This window comes from Canis aureus, chromosome 13 (genome assembly GCF_053574225.1).
Source record: "Canis aureus isolate CA01 chromosome 13, VMU_Caureus_v.1.0, whole genome shotgun sequence".
Classification (NCBI taxonomy): Eukaryota; Metazoa; Chordata; class Mammalia; order Carnivora; family Canidae; genus Canis; species Canis aureus.
The window spans coordinates 7,589,113-7,607,585 of NC_135623.1; the positions used below are offsets into that span (position 1 = coordinate 7,589,113).

At 37.4% G+C, this 18,473-nt stretch overlaps 1 protein-coding gene and 1 long non-coding RNA gene across 6 annotated transcripts in view; one reads left to right on the forward strand and one right to left on the reverse strand.

The window, feature by feature from the left end:
* The window catches only part of FOXJ3 (forkhead box J3), a 141,588-nt gene that overhangs the window by 11,072 nt on the left and 112,043 nt on the right, over window positions 1-18,473 (forward strand). For 4 of the 5 annotated variants that reach the window (XM_077844471.1, XM_077844472.1, XM_077844473.1 and 1 more), the window contains exon 2: window positions 12,160-12,220. In XM_077844471.1, the coding sequence (XP_077700597.1) occupies window positions 12,160-12,220 (61 nt within the window). Of the gene's footprint in view, window positions 1-1,075; window positions 1,212-1,740; window positions 1,879-12,159; window positions 12,221-18,473 lie in introns of those variants that run through there. The other variant, XM_077844475.1, reaches the window with a different exon arrangement.
* The window catches only part of LOC144281762 (uncharacterized), a 57,626-nt gene continuing 40,456 nt past the window's right edge, over window positions 1,304-18,473 (reverse strand). The window contains exon 5 of the long non-coding RNA XR_013350158.1: window positions 1,304-1,785. This is a non-coding gene — a long non-coding RNA (uncharacterized LOC144281762). The remainder of the gene's footprint in view (window positions 1,786-18,473) is intronic.

Consider the following 18,473-nt stretch of genomic DNA (forward strand, 5'->3'; position numbering starts at 1 on the left):
ATCTAAGGAGTATTTTTTTCCCCCCGCTAAAGAACAGTTTTTATTAAGGTAAATGATCTATGCTTTCAGATTAGCTTTGGGAGCAATGTTTTGCTTTTAGATTCTTTTAGAATAGAGACTGTGTCTCTATACTTAGCACTGTAAATGACATTAACAGGCATTATTATATATTCACTATAGTTGTAAGTGAAAGGGTACTTAATGTTTAAGTTTAATTTTAAGATTTGTTTTGGAAGGATTTTATTTGAGAGAGAAAGAGAGTGAGTGAGCGGGAGGACCAGAAAGCGAGGGAAAAAGAATCTGAAGCAGACTCTGCACTGAGTGGGGAGCTAACTTGGGGCTTGATCCCACAACCGCTATGAGATCGTGACCGGAGTCAAAACTAAGGGTCTGACCCTTTAACTGACTGAGCCACCCAGATGCCCCTGGAATTTTAAAATTGATACAAATCTATTTTATCAAAAGTTTTCTTTTGTCTAAAATAGAAGTAAAGTAGTTCCTAAATTTTAAGAGTTAATCCTTTATTTAGGCCAGTGAGATTTCCCTCTAAAGCTCTTCATACATACTTACTTGGCTACCCTTAGAACACCTATAGTCACTGAACACCTGTAAGGTAGGCTGCATTAGTTCTAATTGAGGCAGCATTTCCTTTAACTTCATCTCTTAGTCCTCTGTGGAACAGTAGAGACCTAGTTTGCGTTCTTTAACAAGATAATCCTTCAAGTATTTCAGTGATTATTCCACAAATATTTCTTGAACACCTGTGCATGCAAGACACTGTCTTGGGCATTATGAGAAATCTGAAGGTAATTAAGAGGCATAGTCTATTTGCAAGGAACTGATACAGAAAAAAAGCCATTGGCTTGTTGAAAAGTGAGTTTTTGCTTATGATCAGAAAAGCTTTGTGGAGGAGATGATATTTGAATTAAGATTAGTGATGGATGTTCTAGGCTGATAGCATAATAAAAAACCTAGAGATATGGGAGCACAATGCAAGTTAGAGGAGTAGCAAGAGGATCACTTGTCTTTTCACAAAGTATCATCCAGAATATTAAAAGTGTTCATTGTATCCCTAGCACTTAGAGAAATGTTTGGCAAATATTTGGGGCTTGGTGAATTTCTGTTGCATGAACAAATGGTTCCAATTGGAAATACTGAATGAATTTCCTTCCTGAAGAATCATAAAGCACTTGAGGATGTTGAACACTATGGTAAGTCTGTTAGAGAAAAAAAAGTTCATCTCAAACTTAACTTACCTGACAATGGAATCCTTATTAACTCTTGAAATCCTCTGGAAAATAATAACCTCAGGGTCTCTATGGTTGAGGTGACAAGGAAAGCAGGGAAATGTTTTCTTCTCCATATTAAACACACCCAGTTTTTTCGGACATTCTGCACTTACATTTGGCTTCTAAACTCCTCACTAGGTTGATATCTCTCCCTGCAAGCGTTCTAGCTTGTAAGTGTTCTTAAAATGTGACGCTCAAAACAGAGTATAATACTCCAGTTGTGAACCAACCAGGGAAGAGTGCTTGGGACCAGGGCCCTTCCTTGATCTGGATACTATTCTTTTAATGAAGTTTAAGATTGTATTTTGTTTCTTTTTAGCAGCTGAGTCACTCTCTTGGCTCATATTCAGTTCTCATATTAATTTACAAGAAGTTCTTTGAGTAGATTCAGAGAGATTTCCTATTAGTAGAGCTAACAAATGAATGCCGGTTTTCTTCTGATTGAGTCTAGGCTGTTTTCTTCAGAAGTACCAGTCATTCTTAAGCTTCCTGAAATCTGAGAAAGAAAAGAAAAAGAATTAATTGTACAGTGCTGGAGTTGACCAAGTAACAGGAAGGTCCACAAGTGCATTGCTGAGTATTTGCAAAAGTAGGTAAAGTATAATGAATCCTCATATACCCATCACAGGTCTGTCATTAAGCTATTTGCCACATATGCCTCAACAGCCTTTCTTTTCTTTTCTTTTCTTTTCTTTTCTTTTCTTTTCTTTTCTTTTCTTTTCTTTTCTTTTCTTTTCTTTTCTTTTTTCTTTTCTTTTCTTTCCTTTTCTTTTCTTTCTTCTTATTTTATTTATTTTTTTAAGTCTTAAAAATATTTTGAGAGAGAGAATGAGCCTGGGGGAAGGGTAGAGGGAGAGGGACAGACAGGTTCTCTGCTGAGCAGGGAGCCCCACTCGGTGCTTGATCCCAAGAACCCTGGGATCATGGTCTGAGCCACAGGCAGACACTTAACTGACTGAGCCACCCAGGTGCCCCCAGAAAGGTTAATTTGACATGTACCTGGACCACTAGTAGCCAGCAATCCAATGTTAGAGATAGATGGATACAAAACAATACAAAGCAGATTATTTGCCTTCCAGTGTCATGCGTTGATTATATATTTTTGTTTTTTTTCCTGGAAAATGCTGCCAGTGGAATCTTAACCATTACTTTAGTCATGTATTGATGAGGAACCCCCAGGTGATTCCCTCTTGAATCTATCTAAATTATACTGTTTTTGCTTGGTACTCAGTGTTCCCACTAGCTCCCACCTTTAACAGATGTGGAACTCAAGGCACAACCTCCTTTTTTTTTTTTTTAAAAACGAAATTTATATAATTGTGCAGAATTTTCATTTTTCAAACAAGATTATTGACATTTTGAGAGCAGAAACCTTGTTATTTTCTGTGTAATATTGGGAAGCTTATATTAATAAGTATTTATGGAGAGTATGGGTACCCATGCTAGTGGTCCTATTCTTGCTTCCTCTTACCCCCCCCCCACACACACACAAGAGTCAGCCAAAGCTTTTGCTAGTTAAAAGTAAATAATCCAGATCTTAGTCTCTTCTCTTAACCCCAGAAGCCTCCTTTAAAAATAAAAGCCCTTTCAGTGGTCTGAATCACAGATGATAGATACGTGGTTTGCATGTGGCCATTTCCCCATCACTTTGTCCATGGCAAACTACTAATTACTGGTTGTTTTTAGACATGACCTCCTCAGAGTAGCACTTCAGGTAGCTATTACCTATTGAACATAATTGGTAAATGATATGAAGCCTTTCTGCTAGCCATGTTGTAAACCAGTAGTTCCTGTGCATCAGAATCAGCTGATATACTTTTATTTAACAAATTCCCTAGGTTTCACCCTAGACTTGAGTCAGGGTTTTTAGTGATGGGATAAAATTTGTTCTTACAATGTTGGCAGTGGTTTGTGGACTGCCTTTGGACCAGACAGGTAATTTTTATTTTGTTAAACAGCTCTAGCAGTGGGAGACTGTAGCTTCCTATCTTTTTGGTTGCAGTACAGTATGACATTCCTCTGGTGATCAGTACATTCTGATGTGTTCAGTTTACTTTTCAGGGATATGGTAGGATCTCTTGCTTTGAATTACACCAGGCAAAGCACATGAATCAAATGCCCAAGATAAAGATACAGGATCCAGAGAGGTGGCATCTTGGCTTTCTAAATATAACTGAGTTTAAATTTAAAGCCTCAAAACCCTTCAGCCTTCTGAAAGCCTATTCTGTTTAGTGAATACCTTTAAAAGTTTAAAGTGGAAGAGTTCAACATTTTTGATTAAGTAAACAATCTTTTGAATTTTTCATATTTCAGTACATTCAATAAAAGTGACTTGAACATAATATTTAATTTCATATACTTTTGTCAGATTTTCCATTAAAAACAAATCTATAAATTGGGAACAAGTTCTTTATTAGACCACATAATAGGATTTTAGGACTGGAAATTGTGGTTAAGTTATTGAGCAGAGTAGAGAGACTGAAGCTTCAGGATTACCCAGTGAGTTAATGACAGACCCAGAAATAGAATCCTGTGTTATTTACTTGGGTTATGATTTAGTTTGAAGAGGGTGGCCTGTGATCTGTTTACATAAATTGCAGGAAGTAAGGTTTGGGGTTTGTAAAAACTATATAGTTCTGTGTTGTTTGGCCAAGAAGCTCCTCTCTCCCCCACATTTACCACCTGTTTGATTGACACCAGACCTAAACTATGGAGTTCAGGAAAGAGGCAGTTAGTTCAGACTCCTTAGTCTTAAAACAGTCTTAAAAAGCTAAAAGCTGATTGTTGCTTGGCATGCACTTTTTTTTTTTTTTTTAATCTTCCGTTATTAGAGAACAACAAGACTTGTCCTTGTTTTAGGAGGAGAGTGGCAGTTAACCTAAGTAGTTGATTTGTAGATACTAGTAGAATTTTCTCTAGAATTTTGTATAAAACTTTTTTTTGTGAACCGTAAGGGTATCTTCATTAAACATGTTTAACATTAATAGATGGTGCAGTTTGGAAATAGTGGAACTCACCAGAAAACAAACTTTCCTGAACCACTAATGATTCAGGGGTTATATATTTGAAAATATTGCTGTGGTAGCATTGCTTTCTGGTGAAGTCATTACTTTTTTACTCTACCTTTCCTGTTCCAGTTTGGGGGTGGGGGTGGGGGTGGCTCCTGTGGCACTAGCGAGGGAAGCAGGAACTTAAGAACATTTGTGTGATGGAGTTCTAAACTTCTCTCATTTTTTGAAGCTTTATTGAGATAGAATTCATATACAGTTCACCTGTTTAAAGTGTGAAATTCAGTGTTTTTAATGTATTCACAGGGTTGTGTAAGCATCACTGCAGTCTAATTTTAGAACATCTTCCTCTCTCTGAAAGAAACTCCATACCCAGTCAGTCCCCTTTAGTCCCCTACTCCTCAGACCCTAAGAAACTACTAATCTTATTAAATGTAACCAGTGATCCACAGTCTAACTACTAATATAAATTTGCCTGTTTTGGACATTTGATGTAAATAGAATCATGTAGTCTTGTGACTGCTTTCTTTCACATAGCATGTTTTCCAGGATCATGTTGTAGCATGTATCATTCCTTTTTATTACCAATTACTATTCCACTGTATGGATATAGCATATCTTACTTATCCATTCATCAACTAATGGGCATTTGGATTTTTACTTTTTTGCTGTTAAGATTTAATGCTGCTATGAACATTTGTGTATAGATTTTTCTATGCATGAATGTTTTCATTTCTTTGGTATATACCCTAGGAGTGGAGTGGCTGTGTCATATGGTAACTGTTTAACTTTTTAGTAAACTGCTCAACTGTTTGTGAAGTGGCTGTGCTCTTTTACATTTCCACTAGCAATATATAAGTTTCAGTTTCTCTACACCTTTGCAACACTTGTTATTGTCTATTTTTTTTTTATTATAGTTATCCTGGTGAGTATGAAGTGGTATCATTGTGGTTTTGATTTGCATTTCCCTGATGATTAATCTTTTCATGTGCTTAATGGACACTTACAGATCTTAGTAACTTTTATCTTTGCCCTTTTATTTTTGCAGTCAGATGCTCTACCCATGAGCTGTATCTCCAAATTTTTGCCCACTTTAAATTGTGTTACTTTTTTATTATTGTGTTTTAAGGGTTTTTCATATATTCTGGATACTTGTTTTTCTAACTGCAGATTGGTCCTAAATTATTTGCCTTGAAGTAGCGAGAGGTAGTTGATGGATGCAGATTTTATTTAAAAGGTCTAGTGAGTTTTCAGTCAGATTTTGTTCTTAGTTTACCTGGACTCTCTTTTTTCACTGCTTGTGGAACCTGTTCTATTCATTTATTGAACAAACATGACAGTTAACTATATACCAGGTTCTGGGGATGTAACAGAATGAAACAAACTTTTTCTCTGCTTTCCAGTGGGAGAGAAACACAGTAAAACAGGTCATATCTGTTGGTGATCAGCTGTAAAGAAAACAGGGTAATGGGGGATGCAGTGTGATGAATGTTGTAACATATTCACCTTCTCTGATTCCTTAATCTGTTCCTCTCTGACTGCTTGACCTTATTGCATTTCCCATTTATTTTCATTTTGTTCAATTTGTAGCTAAACCTGTATTTTAGCTACAAACCCAGTCTTAATTCTTAACCCTTTTGCAGTCTATTTTTTTTTTGTTTTCACTAGGACACAAAATCTACCCTCTTACTATTAATTCTCTTTTAATAAAAGCCAATATTCTGTTTTCAGTATGTGTCCATCTTAACATGTAGCATTATTGCTTTTTCTGTGCATTAAATAACTTGCAGCGATCTCCGGTACAATTTTCTTAAAAAAAAAATTTTTTTTTTTAACTAGTTCCTCTTCTCTTAATTATCAGAGCTCTCCAAAGTTATGTTTGGCCTCTCGTTTTCCTTTAATACTCCCGTGGTGAATTGATCATTCTCACATGATTTTTTTTTTTTTTTTTAAGTTTTATTTATTCATGAGAGACAGAGAGAGAGAGAGAGAGAGAGAGGCAGAGGGAGAAGGCAGGCTCCTTGCAGGGAGCCTGATGTGGGACTCAATCCCTGGACCTGGGATCACGCCCTGAGGTAGAGAGAGAGAGAGAGAGAGAGAGAGAGAGAGAGAGAGAGAGGCAGAGGGAGAAGGCAGGCTCCTTGCAGGGAGCCTGATGTGGGACTCAATCCCTGGACCTGGGATCACGCCCTGAGATGAAGGCAGACGCTCAACTCCTGAGCCACCCAGGCGTCCCAATTCTCACATGATTTTAATTGCTTTCTGGAGCATAGGACTCTGAGATCTCACTTTTTAGCTCAAGCTGCTCCAGTACCTTCAGGTGGAGGTGAGATGGGCAGCTTATGGCTACTCAGCAGGATTCTTTTCCCTTTACTCCATCCTCTGGCAGATTTCTTTTGTTCAGGCTGATTAAGATAGGTAATTTCTTTGACTGCAATAATAATTACCTGTGACTAATGGTATAACAAGTCACAATGCTCAGTTAAGTAATATGAGTCAAAGGGGTTATTCCTTCATGGATGCTAGTGAATTTTATACTTTCAAGTCTTTTATTAGACAGGCCTAAGTTCAGAAGTAGGAAAAAAAAAAAGGAATAGTCTCTTAACCTCTAGTGCTGTAGCATTTATTTTAAACAAACTTGTAGTTCTTTTTTCTAAGGTTACACTGATGCTTTCATTCAAGCTGTAGTCACTGAGAAACTGAGGCATGAATCTTCTCTTTTGTAGAATAGGAAATTAAGCCTTAGAGAAATTAATAGTACCTAAGGTCACTGTTGGTATTCCAATCTATGTCTTGACTCAAGGTCGTGAATGTTGAGTTCTTTGTAAACTTATAAAGCATTACATCTCTGTGTCAGTGGGAGAGGGAAAATTAGATAAGAATTAGGGAGCTTTTTAAAAATACTTCATCCCATTTCACCTCCTGCTCCTAAATAATGCGTTATTATACTACTGTTAGTCTGATAAACCTATTCCTAAATGTAAATACTTTATAACTCATATATATATATATTTTTTTTTTAACTCATATATTTTATTAAAAAATTTAAGTAATCTCTGTGCCTACTGTGGGGCTCAAACTCACAACTCTAAGATCAAGCTCGCATGCTCTACTGAGTTAGCCATGTGCCCCTGTAACTCAATTTAATATACACTTGAAGACTGCTTATCTTAAAAGGAATTCCATAATCTTGTGTTGGTGACGGTATAGAGTACAGTTGCTTCTATTGGAGCATACTCATCAGTGAATGATTCATCTTTACCACTCATTTTCTGGTTGCCATTCTATACAAACCTACTTGTATGTTGGTTTTTAAAGGGTTTGGAGAAAATTCTACTAGGTGCTTTTGATACTAGCTCAAACTGTATAAATTATGGATATAAATGAATGAATGAATATATTCAACTATAGCTGGCTTCAGAAATGTGAGTTTGTAATTCAGAGGACACTGGGACTTTCCTGACCGAACTGTAAACTTTAGCCTTCTTTTCTTTCCATGTTGCTGGTCATTTGCTGGGTAGAGAGAAGATTGGCAGATGTTTGTTCTTTCAGTTAACCAGCCTAGAGTTCACCATTTAGGAGGAGTAATCTAGATTAAAAATGAATTAAAATTCAGATTAAAAACTGAAACTAAGGCATTGAGGCTAAAGCAAATCAGAAAGATACCTGGGAGCTAGAGTTGGTAGTAAATGGTAACTAATTGGGGGTCCTAAGGTTGTTGATGTTTGGGGGACTCAAAATATAAGATCCTTTTCCCTGGCCTGAGGAGGGAATTTTGAACTGAGGAGTTTAACGAGAACCAACAGAAGAAAAAAAGTTATTTTTTATTTTTTTATTATTTTTTAAGATTTTATTTATTCATGAGAGACACAGACAGAGAGGCAGAGACACAGGCAGAGGGAGAAGCAGGCTCCATGCAGGGAGCCTGATGTGGGACTCGATCCTGGGGACTGCAGGATCACGCCCTGTGCCGAAGGCAGGTGCTAAACCACTGAGCCACCCAGGGATCCCAAAATTACTGTTTTTAAATATAGTTTTTTATTGAGCTACAAACTCACATACCATAAAGTTTCCATTTTAAGGCATATAATTGGGTGATTTTATACTGAAGGTTTTTTTTTTTTTTAGAGATTTTTATTTATATTTATTTGAGAGAGAAAAGAGGGAGAGAATTAGCACTAGTGGAGGGAGGAGCAGTGGGAGAGGGACAAGCAGACTGCCACTGAGCGTGGAACCCAATGTGGGGCTTGATCCCATGACTCTGAGATCATGACTGAGCTGAAACTAAGGGTCAGACACTCAGTTGACTGAGCACACAGGTGCCTCTATACTAAAGGTTTTTATTCACAAATTTGTACAATTGTCACTGCTATTGAGTGCCAGAACACTTTCATCATTCCAAAAAAAAAAAAGCCTGATAGAAGTGTCCCCCCCCCCCCCCCCCCCCAGTTCCCTCATCTTCTGGTCACTACTAATCTGTTTTCCAAATATGTGATCTATTGTGTCTGACTTCTTTCACTTAGCATAAGGCTCTCAAGGTCATCCATGTTGTATCTTGTAACAGGTCTTCATTCCTTTTTATGACTGAATAATATTGTATATTATATGAATATTGTATACCACAATATACCAAATGTGGTATACCACATTTCATTTATCCATTCATAAGTTGAACATTTGGTTTATTTCCACTTTTTGGCCATTATAAGTAATAACTGCTATGAAAATTTGTATGCAAGTTTTTGCACATATATGTTTTAAATTCTGTTGGGCATGCACACACATGTACCTGCGTGAGAGTGTCCATCTATCCATCCCCAAGAGGATTTCTTTTCTATAAACACATACATACATATGTGTGTAGGATTGAATTGCTGGGTCATATGGTAACTTTTGGAGGAGTTAACTTTGTTTTTGCTAAAGCTGATGTTGTAGAATATTACAGAATGTGATTTAGATTTTAAAGTCAAGTGGGCTGGCTCACTCTCCATTCTTTTATCCCTACCTACGAATCTAGACCATGGGACAGCCCATCTGATACGTAGATTGTTAGGGTCAACAGATCAGTGCATCCAGATCACTGCCTGTGGAGTCCTGATGTAGAGTCCCGAGTTAGCTCTACCCAGTAATCAAGTTACTTACCTCTTCGGTGGGGAGTGGGTTAAGAGCTCAAGAGTGTTTAGAGAAGTCATTTCTCATAGAAATCAAAAAATGGAAAGAGGTGTTCTGTTTTAACAAAGGCAAAGAAAGGAGTTAGGCTAAAAGGCCATTCTTAAGTAAAAGGACTTATGTCATTTTATGATAGGAACTTTATTAAAGAAAGATGATCATTTTTGCTTTGGAAAGACAGATTTGTTTTTTCCAGGATGGAATGTTGTTAGATATTTATGTTCGGAGATAGGAGATTGATCCCTGTTAGAGATACAGATTTGAGAGTCATACAGGTAATTGAAACAGAGGAGTAGTTAATCACTCATAAAGTAAAACAGAAAAAAAAAAAGGCTTTAGTAGGGTTGCCTGGGTGTCTTAGTGGTTGAGTGTCTGCTTTTAGCTCAGGTTGTGAACCCTGGGTCCTAGGATTGAGTCCGCATCAGGCTCCCTGAAGGGATCCTTCTTCCTGTGCCTTTGTCTCTGCCTCTCTCATTGAATAAGTAAATAAAATCTTTTTTTTTTTTTTTTTAAGGGTCTAGTAATTACCATATCTGGAGATCTTTGAGGTTTTGGTTCTGCAAACTGATACTTCAGCTTTATCTTACTCTAAGGTGGCTTGTTTCCTTTTGTGTTTTTTTTTTTTTTTTAATTTATTTATTCATGAGAGACATAGACAGGGATAAGCAGGCTCCCTGGAAGAGCCGGATGCAGGACTTGATCCCAGACTCTGGGATCACACCCTAAACCGAAGGCAGATGCTCAACTGCTGAGTCACCCAGGTGTCCCTCCTGGGTTTTGTGATACCCCCCTTCTGGGTTTTGTGATTTTTGATTGTGAATTTATTTATTTTGGTACCTTATCTGGGAGTTCTAGGCCTAGATCAAAGGCAGATTCCCCAGAGAGGATTTGCATTTGTTTTTCTCAAGGACAGGTGGGGAATAATACCATTCTAGGACTACTGTAAACAGAATTCTAAGTATGAAGCTTTTTAAACCGTGAGAGGGGAGAGTCAGCTTAGGTGAGAGTCAGCTTATGATTATCAGTATCAGGGGAGATACTGGTTTACTGCAATCATAGGCCCCCATCCCCTGGCTGGCACTCAGTGCCAAGGGTAAGCAAGCAAGTTTTCCTTGCTATCTCTTGGGTAATACCTGGACTTTGCCTCTTGTACCTTGGGCCCCATTAGGCCTTCTAAGTGCAAGCTGAAATTCATAGGGTTTGGCACAATGCCTTGAAGGCGAATGAAAGCTGGTTTCAGTTCCCTGCATACTTCTTTAGTTTCTCTGTTATATTTAGTTTTTAGGCCTTGATCAGATGTTATTTTCCTTCAGGATTATTGATTAATTTTTAAAGATTTTGGAAGATTTTATCCAATGTTTGTAATTTTCAGTGACATGTTGATTAAGCTATCTATTCTGTCATTTTGGCAGGAATAGAAGTGCCTTGTCTCTCTCTAGTGTATGCAAGAACAAATAGATGCAAGGAATTCATTCAGCCTCTAGCTTAAAGGTTATAACCTTGGGACAGAATCTAATGTTTTGTTTGGTCCACATTGTATTTAGAAAAGAAAAATCAGGAGAATGCAAATAAAATTTTGGATATCTTGCTTATCTTGAAAAATTAGTTCTTAGAATATTGGGTTTGCAATTAATTCTCCTTAGCAGCAATTGGCTGGAACTGGGAATAGCAGCTGATCCATCTCCTTCAGTGTGAACATGTTCTCTTTAGTTGTACACACTCTCCACTATTTGTGCAGTGTGTACATATGTTTATGCTTATGCCCATTCCAAGTTCTCTCATTCATGTTACCTGTAGACATTTGTGGATCATCCTTGTGCCCGGTAGTAGTACTAATAGACAATATTACATTTGTTCATTGATTTTAATTCTAACAACAAACCTGGAATTTATCCCTGATGAGTAAATAGAATTATGTAGGCAGTATTTATTCCCAAGTTACAGATGAAGAATCTTAGGTTCAGTGAGGTTACGTAAATTCTTTAAGGTCTTTTAGTGTCATAGTTAATTTTTTTTATAAGATTTTATTTATTCATGAGAGAGAGAGAGAGAGAGAGAGAGGCAGAGACACAGGCATAGGGAGGCAGAGGGAGAAGCAGGCTCCATGCAGGGAGCCCGAGCGGGACTTGATCCTGGGACTCCAGGCCCACTCCTTGGGCCAAAGGCAGGCACTAAACCGCTGAGCCACCCAGGGACCCCCATAGTTGATTTTGAACCTAGAGTTTCTTATTCAAAACTCCTGTTTGAGTGCTATTTTTAACTTTAAGTGATGGAACTGTTCTTTCTTCAGGTGAAGTCTTAAGTCCAGTATAAAAGAAATCAATAAAGATAACACTGTTTTGACTGAAGAGTAGATGGTATAGGGGACAATTATGTGAGGATGGGAACCTGCAATACTCATTATTATACTCTCTGTATAATATTTAGCATAACAAGTTGTTGAATTTTATGTTTTCAGCTCCTTTGGAGTTGGAATTATAGTGTGTTTTTCTTATGCTTCCTGGTATGTCTGTCTTCAGTATAATTCCTCTCATTGTTTAATAGCATTTTTGATTCATGAAAGTATATGTTCAGGTAGAGTTGAATATTTTAGCCTTCTATTTGTTTTCAGAGTGTTTTAATTAGAAATGAATCTTATTTATAGTTTAATATACTTTGGAGCTTCTGATAACTAACTTTTCTTTACTTTTCAGATTCTCTTTGTGGCCAGATGGGTTTGTATGGACAGGCTTGTCCATCTGTAACTTCATTAAGGTGAGTGCTCTTCTTTTCCTTACTGGAATGTGTAATATTTTAAAAGTTCATCTGGTCAGGTCATATTAGAATGAATTTCAAGGTAAGGTTCGTAATAAAATATTGTTTTGTCAGTGCTATTTGATGGGTTGGGAGATATTTTTGTGTATGGAGATATTTGTAGTAATGGGATTTGGATTTTAATTTTCAACTACTTAATTTACGTATGTTCTTATACATGGAATAACAAAATTTTTATACTTTTTTTAAAAAAATTATTCTGCTTTCTACTTGTTTTAATTAGAAAGTATACAGTAGAGTTTGATTGCTTTTGTAGCAGATTAAATAAGACTAGTTTTATCTATTTTTATCTCTTTCTAAATCATGATATAAATATACCGAGATTATCCTCACTTATAGTAAATAAGTAAGGCTTAAAAAGTAGAAACTAAGTTGTATATAATCCAGTAGTCTTAGGTTTTTTGAAGTTGCTAAATCCTTTTTACAAATTAAATCTTACGTGAAATCCTGTGAATAAAAGCATACAGGACTTTTTGTTTGCTTATTAGGTTTTCATGTTCTACCCTCACAATTGCCCCTGAGGTATTGTTGCAGTTCCCAGAGCACAGTTTGAAAAAATAACCTAAATCTAGTCTGTTAATTGAAATCTTTCAGACTAGAATGTGAACTGTTAATGGTAGCATGTCCTGGTTACAAGTAACTGCTGGAGCAGTATCATGTATTTCTTTGGTATATTGAGCACCTGGGTATGTTGTTGGGCACTATTCTAAATGCTGACTATAGCAGTGAACATAACAGATAAAAATCCTATAATCATGGAGCTGCATTCTGGTGAGGGGATAATTAATAAACAAGAAATATCTGTTAGTATATATAGTGCCAGAGCAAGCACAAGAAGCATGTTAGTGACAGTGATGAGGGCTAAGTGAAAAAATAGTGAAGGGGAATGGGAAATAATAGGGTTGTGTGTCATTTTAGTCAAGGAAAGCTTTACTGAAAATGTGATATTTGAAAACCTGAAAGAGTGATGGATTCTTCCATTTGGGGTATATGGAATATGAACATTCCAGGCAGAGGGAATCCAGGAACTGATAGGCTTGAGACTTGCCTTGTGTTTTGGAAGACTAATGAAGAAGTCAGCATGGCTAGAACAGAGTAAGTGATGAAGAGAGTTGGGAATGCCCAGTTTTGGAGGGCAGAAGGAGAGAGAGGAGAGATAAAAAGCTGTTAGAGCTATGAATGTGAAGTTAGGGAATCCTAAGGCTTGAAAGCAATTCTGGTGGTCTAGAATGCCACAGAAGAAAAATGAATTTGCATTTTTAAAAAAGATTTTCTGTATATTTGGCAGAGCAAGTGAGAGAGCAGGGGCCGGGGCAAAGGGAGTGGGAGGAGCAGGCTCCCCACTGAGCAGGGAGCCTGACACGGGGCTTAATCCCAGGACCCTGGGATCATGACCTGAGCTGAAGGCTGACACTTAATCGCTTAGCCTACTGAGCCACTTAGGTGCCCCTGAATTTGCATTTTTATGTACTTGAATTTTCAGCAGGCCAACGCTGGCTATCCTTTGCTTCAGTAGAAAAGCTTTACTCTGCCATTATGGCACTTCTTTCCCTGAGAATGCATCTCCAGCTTATCATGGAAATAGATGGAGAGGTTGCTTTTCTACTTTGCTAGAGTGTATGTGTCCTCTGTCCATACCTCCAGATGAGGGACACCTATATAGCTCTGAAAAGAACCTTTTAAAAAAAGAGACTATCATCATTTCTTTTTTTTTTTTTTTTTTTTTAAGATTTTAAAATTTCTTTATTCATAAGAGTCATAAAGAGAGGCAGAGACATGGCAGAGGGAGAAGCAGGCTCCTCGCAGGGAACCCAATGTGGGACTTGATCCCACGACCCTGGTGTCATGCCCTGAGCCAAAGGCAGACACTCAACCACTGAGCCACCCAGGTGCCCCTATCATCATTTCTTTGATTTCCAAAGCTGCTTTGGAACTAATTGACTTAATAGTGCTCAGAATGATGGGAGGAGTCATTTTACCCCCCTCCCCTTTTTAATATTTAAAACTTTGAATATGGTTATATTGGGATATTTTGGAGACTTTGATCTACTGATTAGACTTCCTAAAAGATATTTTAGTTGTGAGATATGCTGAAATAATCCTATACTAAAGTCATTGAGATTTTAAACCTCTTTGAGTATTTATGTGTAGGCTTAAGCCTATATGTGACATTGGGTTAGGAATAATGTATATCTAACTTCTGTGCTTGGTAGAATTATAGAATTGGAAGGAATGATGAAAGAAAAGAACTGTATGTTATTTGATCATTTGTAATATTGTATTATAATTCTTGTGCATAATATTCTAGAATCAAATTTTTTTTGTGCATATAGCTATACCTTTAGCATTTAATTAGTACTCTGTGGTGTCTGAGTTGGATTATTTAGTATCCTTATATACATCTTTCATTTTTGTAATATTCTGTATGGTCCACCTATGAAGCAGAGAGTTCCTATTCTTAAATGTGTTAGGGTAGAAAACTGTTGCTTGTCGTTGGTTTTTTTTTTTCTTTTTTTTTGGTAACTGGAAGCAAGTATAACTTAATGATATAAAGAAGAGGAGAAAAGAAAGACTATTTTTTTTGATGGTGGCGATAGGGGAGGAATCTGGATTACTGAAACCACAATGAACTTTAGTTTACTTTTGCATAGTCTTCTCCAAACCAGAAATGGCCTCCCTTGTTGCTTAACCAACTGAGCACCCAGGCACCCCTAAACAAGTTACTTTTGACACTTCTTTGCTTGTTATTATGGGTAGCATTGAATTTTAACAGAACTTACTGTAACAGTATTATATTCTATATAATGAGCCTTTTTTTTTCTTTTAAATCAGTCAGGTCCCAGTTAGAGGGCAGAAACCACACCGTTTGTTTGAACAGAGATTTTTCTTTTTGAAGATTTTATTTATTTATTTGACTGAGAGAGAGAGGGAGAGAAAGTGCACAAGTAGGCAGAGCAGCAGCCAGAAGGAAAGAGAGAAGGAGCAGGGAACCCGATGTGGGGCTTGATCCCAGGACTCTGGGATCATGACATGAACCAAAGGCAGACACTTGAGCCACCCAGGTGCCCCTGAATAGAGATATTTTAACAAAATGTTAAACAAAATGATTTAACAAAATCATTTACTAGATATAAAGTTGTTAAGTAGGTAACAAAGGATAAAAATAAAACTATCATGGAGAGAGACACTTCAAGAAGCATCTATCAGCACCAAGGGCTTAGAGACTAAAGGGAAAACCTAGAGACTTAGGAGGAAGGGTTCTGTAGAATCAAAGCTCAGACCTCTGAGGAAAAGACACTACATGGCTGGTGCTGGTGTCTGAGCTCAAAAGAAGGGTCCCACAGGTTTGAGCCTCAGACCTTTGAGGAGTGGGCATTGACTGGACTTGGTGTCTTTCACAAGTCTTGGGAGAACTATAACCTGGATTCACTTCTACTATGGGAGGATATGCTGTTATAGGAATGAGGAAATCTTTGCTGGGGTAAAGCCCAAAGAACAGACAGGAAGGCACCAGTATCTTTTTCCTACTCTGGGGTTTCAGTCCATCTTGAAATACTGGCTCTTGGCAGCCTGAGAGACAACCACCTGGCAAAGTGCAAACATGGTTTGCAGAATCCCAGTTTCAGCATCATTAAGGCAGATTGGAAAGAAGGGTGGGAGTTTGGAGCTGAGAGGCAATAACTTAATAACTTGTTCCAGCTAACTACTGAGAAGTAGGGTATAAAAAGATGCTTTTTCAGATCTGTTTTGCAGCCAGTGTTTATCTGATTTTAGTAGAATACTTACAAGTTGCTAAAAGAAAAAATCCTAATTTTGTAAATCATGTGAAATTATATTAAAATTTGATATAAGATTCACAGTGATTCTTTGCAATCTGAATCTATTGCATTCATATCCTGAGTTTGGATAGTAAGAGTCTAGATAGTGAATAGTGCATCCTCTCCATCTGTTCAATTCCTCAGTTTTGGATAACAAGAATGAGAATTCAGATGATGATTGATATGGTTTCTATTAAACAATAGAATCTTAAAAATTTAGCAGAATCTGCTTGGTTCCTGAGTTTGTATAAGATAGATTTAGGGCAGTCCGGGTGGCTCGGCAGTTTAGCGCTGCCTTCAGCGCAGGGCCTGATCCTGGAGACCTGGGATCGAGTCCCATGTCGGGCTCCCTGCATGGAGCCTGCTTCTCTCTGCCTGTGTCTGTGCCCCTCTCTCTCTCTCTGTGTTTCTCATGAATAAATAAATAAAATCTTTTGAAAAAAAGTATAGATTTGAGTCCTGAGATGTACCTGTATTTTATTTCTAATTACAGAGTAAGAACGAAAGCTTACCAAAAAAGTAGAAACTTTCCTTGACATTTCCTTTATGTAGACAAGTAAACACATATGTGTATATAACCTACTTCTTTTGCATGTTGTAACAATAGATTATTATAATTTGGTTTGATTAAAGCAAAATAAAATTTGATGTTTCTTTAGACTTGTTTAGTTGAGGCCCTTTATGTATTTCTGCATAGAGGATTGATTTTACAGTTCCCATGTATATAAATCTTGGGACACTGGTGGTTATCAGTAGCACTATAAGTAGTTTCTGGTGACACCACCTTCTACATGAGATCTCGTTTTTTCTTTTTTTTTTTTTTCCTATTTTTACCCGAATTTTTGCACTTTTTCCTTTTTGTTAGGCTTCTCCCTTAAAAATTATTTATTTTAGAGAGTGTGTGTGTACTTGCCTTTGTGACCTGGGGGAGGGACAGAGAGGGGGAGGGAATCCTCAGGCAGACTCTCCACTGAACACAGAGCCCAACATTGGGCTCCATCCCACGACCCTGAGATCATGACCCTGTCAAAATCAAGAGTTGGCCATTGAACTAACTGAGCCACCCAGGGTACCCTTTTATGCTTCTCCCTTAAAGATGCCTTTTATTATTGATCCAATCTGTCTGTTTAGGATATACTAGGAAACACATACGGATATTTTAGCACAGGAGAACCTCATGTGTTAGCGTCCCAGATAAATTTCCTGTCCATCTGTTTCCTCATTTCTCTTCTCTTGATATTGATGACCTTACTATTTATTTAGAATGACCAGAAAAGGGTGGATTTATTTTAAGACCTCTTATTGCCTTATTTCTAGTAACAGGCTTGGTATTAATAAGGCAGCTCTGGTATATAGTCTTAGAATTAGGTAAATACAGGCTTAAGTTTCTGCCACGAATTACCCATATGATCTTGGAAAGTTATTTCACTTTTCCCAATTTTGCGGTAACAGGGTTGTTAATGCTTATCTCACTGGTCCGTTAGGATTCGTGGGATTAAATATATACATAAGTCACCTGGCGTATTTTTTCTTTTCTCTTTTTCAATAGTAGAAAGCAAAAGGGATCATCATTTTTAGAATAAAAGAGGGCAGATTTGTATCCTTTGCTGTTAGCTCAAGAACATGGGAGATTTCCTCTATTTGCTCTGAATTCTTAGATTCTAAAGTAACTGCCAGTAGTGTTCAAGTTTGCAGCAGGCCTTCAGGCTAAGGATGTTGCTGACATTGAATATTATATGTTTATTATATTTATAATTTTACGCTATCAGGTCTCTCCCACACAGTGGCAAAAATAGCCATTGTTTATCCTTGTTACCACGTTTATCAAGCTTTTTGGGGGAATTGATAGAATCTATTAATTTGCGTGTTTAGGTGTGGCATATTCCAATTAAATAAAGAGTAATGAGAAACCCTCTCAATTTTGACAATTACAGAGACTTTTCTAAACCATATTTTGAATTTTTCTGGCTTATATTGTAAAGCTTCATTGTCTGATACAGTAGTCCTTAGCCTAATGTGACTATTTAAATTAAATAAAAATAAAAACAAAAAAATCAGTTTTTTAGTTACACTACATTTTAATTACCCAGTAGCTACACATGGCTAGTGGCTATCATACTGGATAGCACACATACATTTTCATTGTTGCAGAAAGTTCTTTTTTTTTTTTTTTTTTTTTTTAAGATTTATTTATTTATTGAGGGGGTGGGGAGAGACACAGGCAGAGGGAGAAGCAGGCTCCATGCAGGGAGCCCGACATGGGACTTGATCCCGGGTCTCCAGGATCACACCCCGAACTGTAGGTGGTGTTAAACCGCTGCTCCGCCGGGGCTGCCCTGTTGCAGAAAGTTCTATTGGACAGTTCTGGCCTTGAG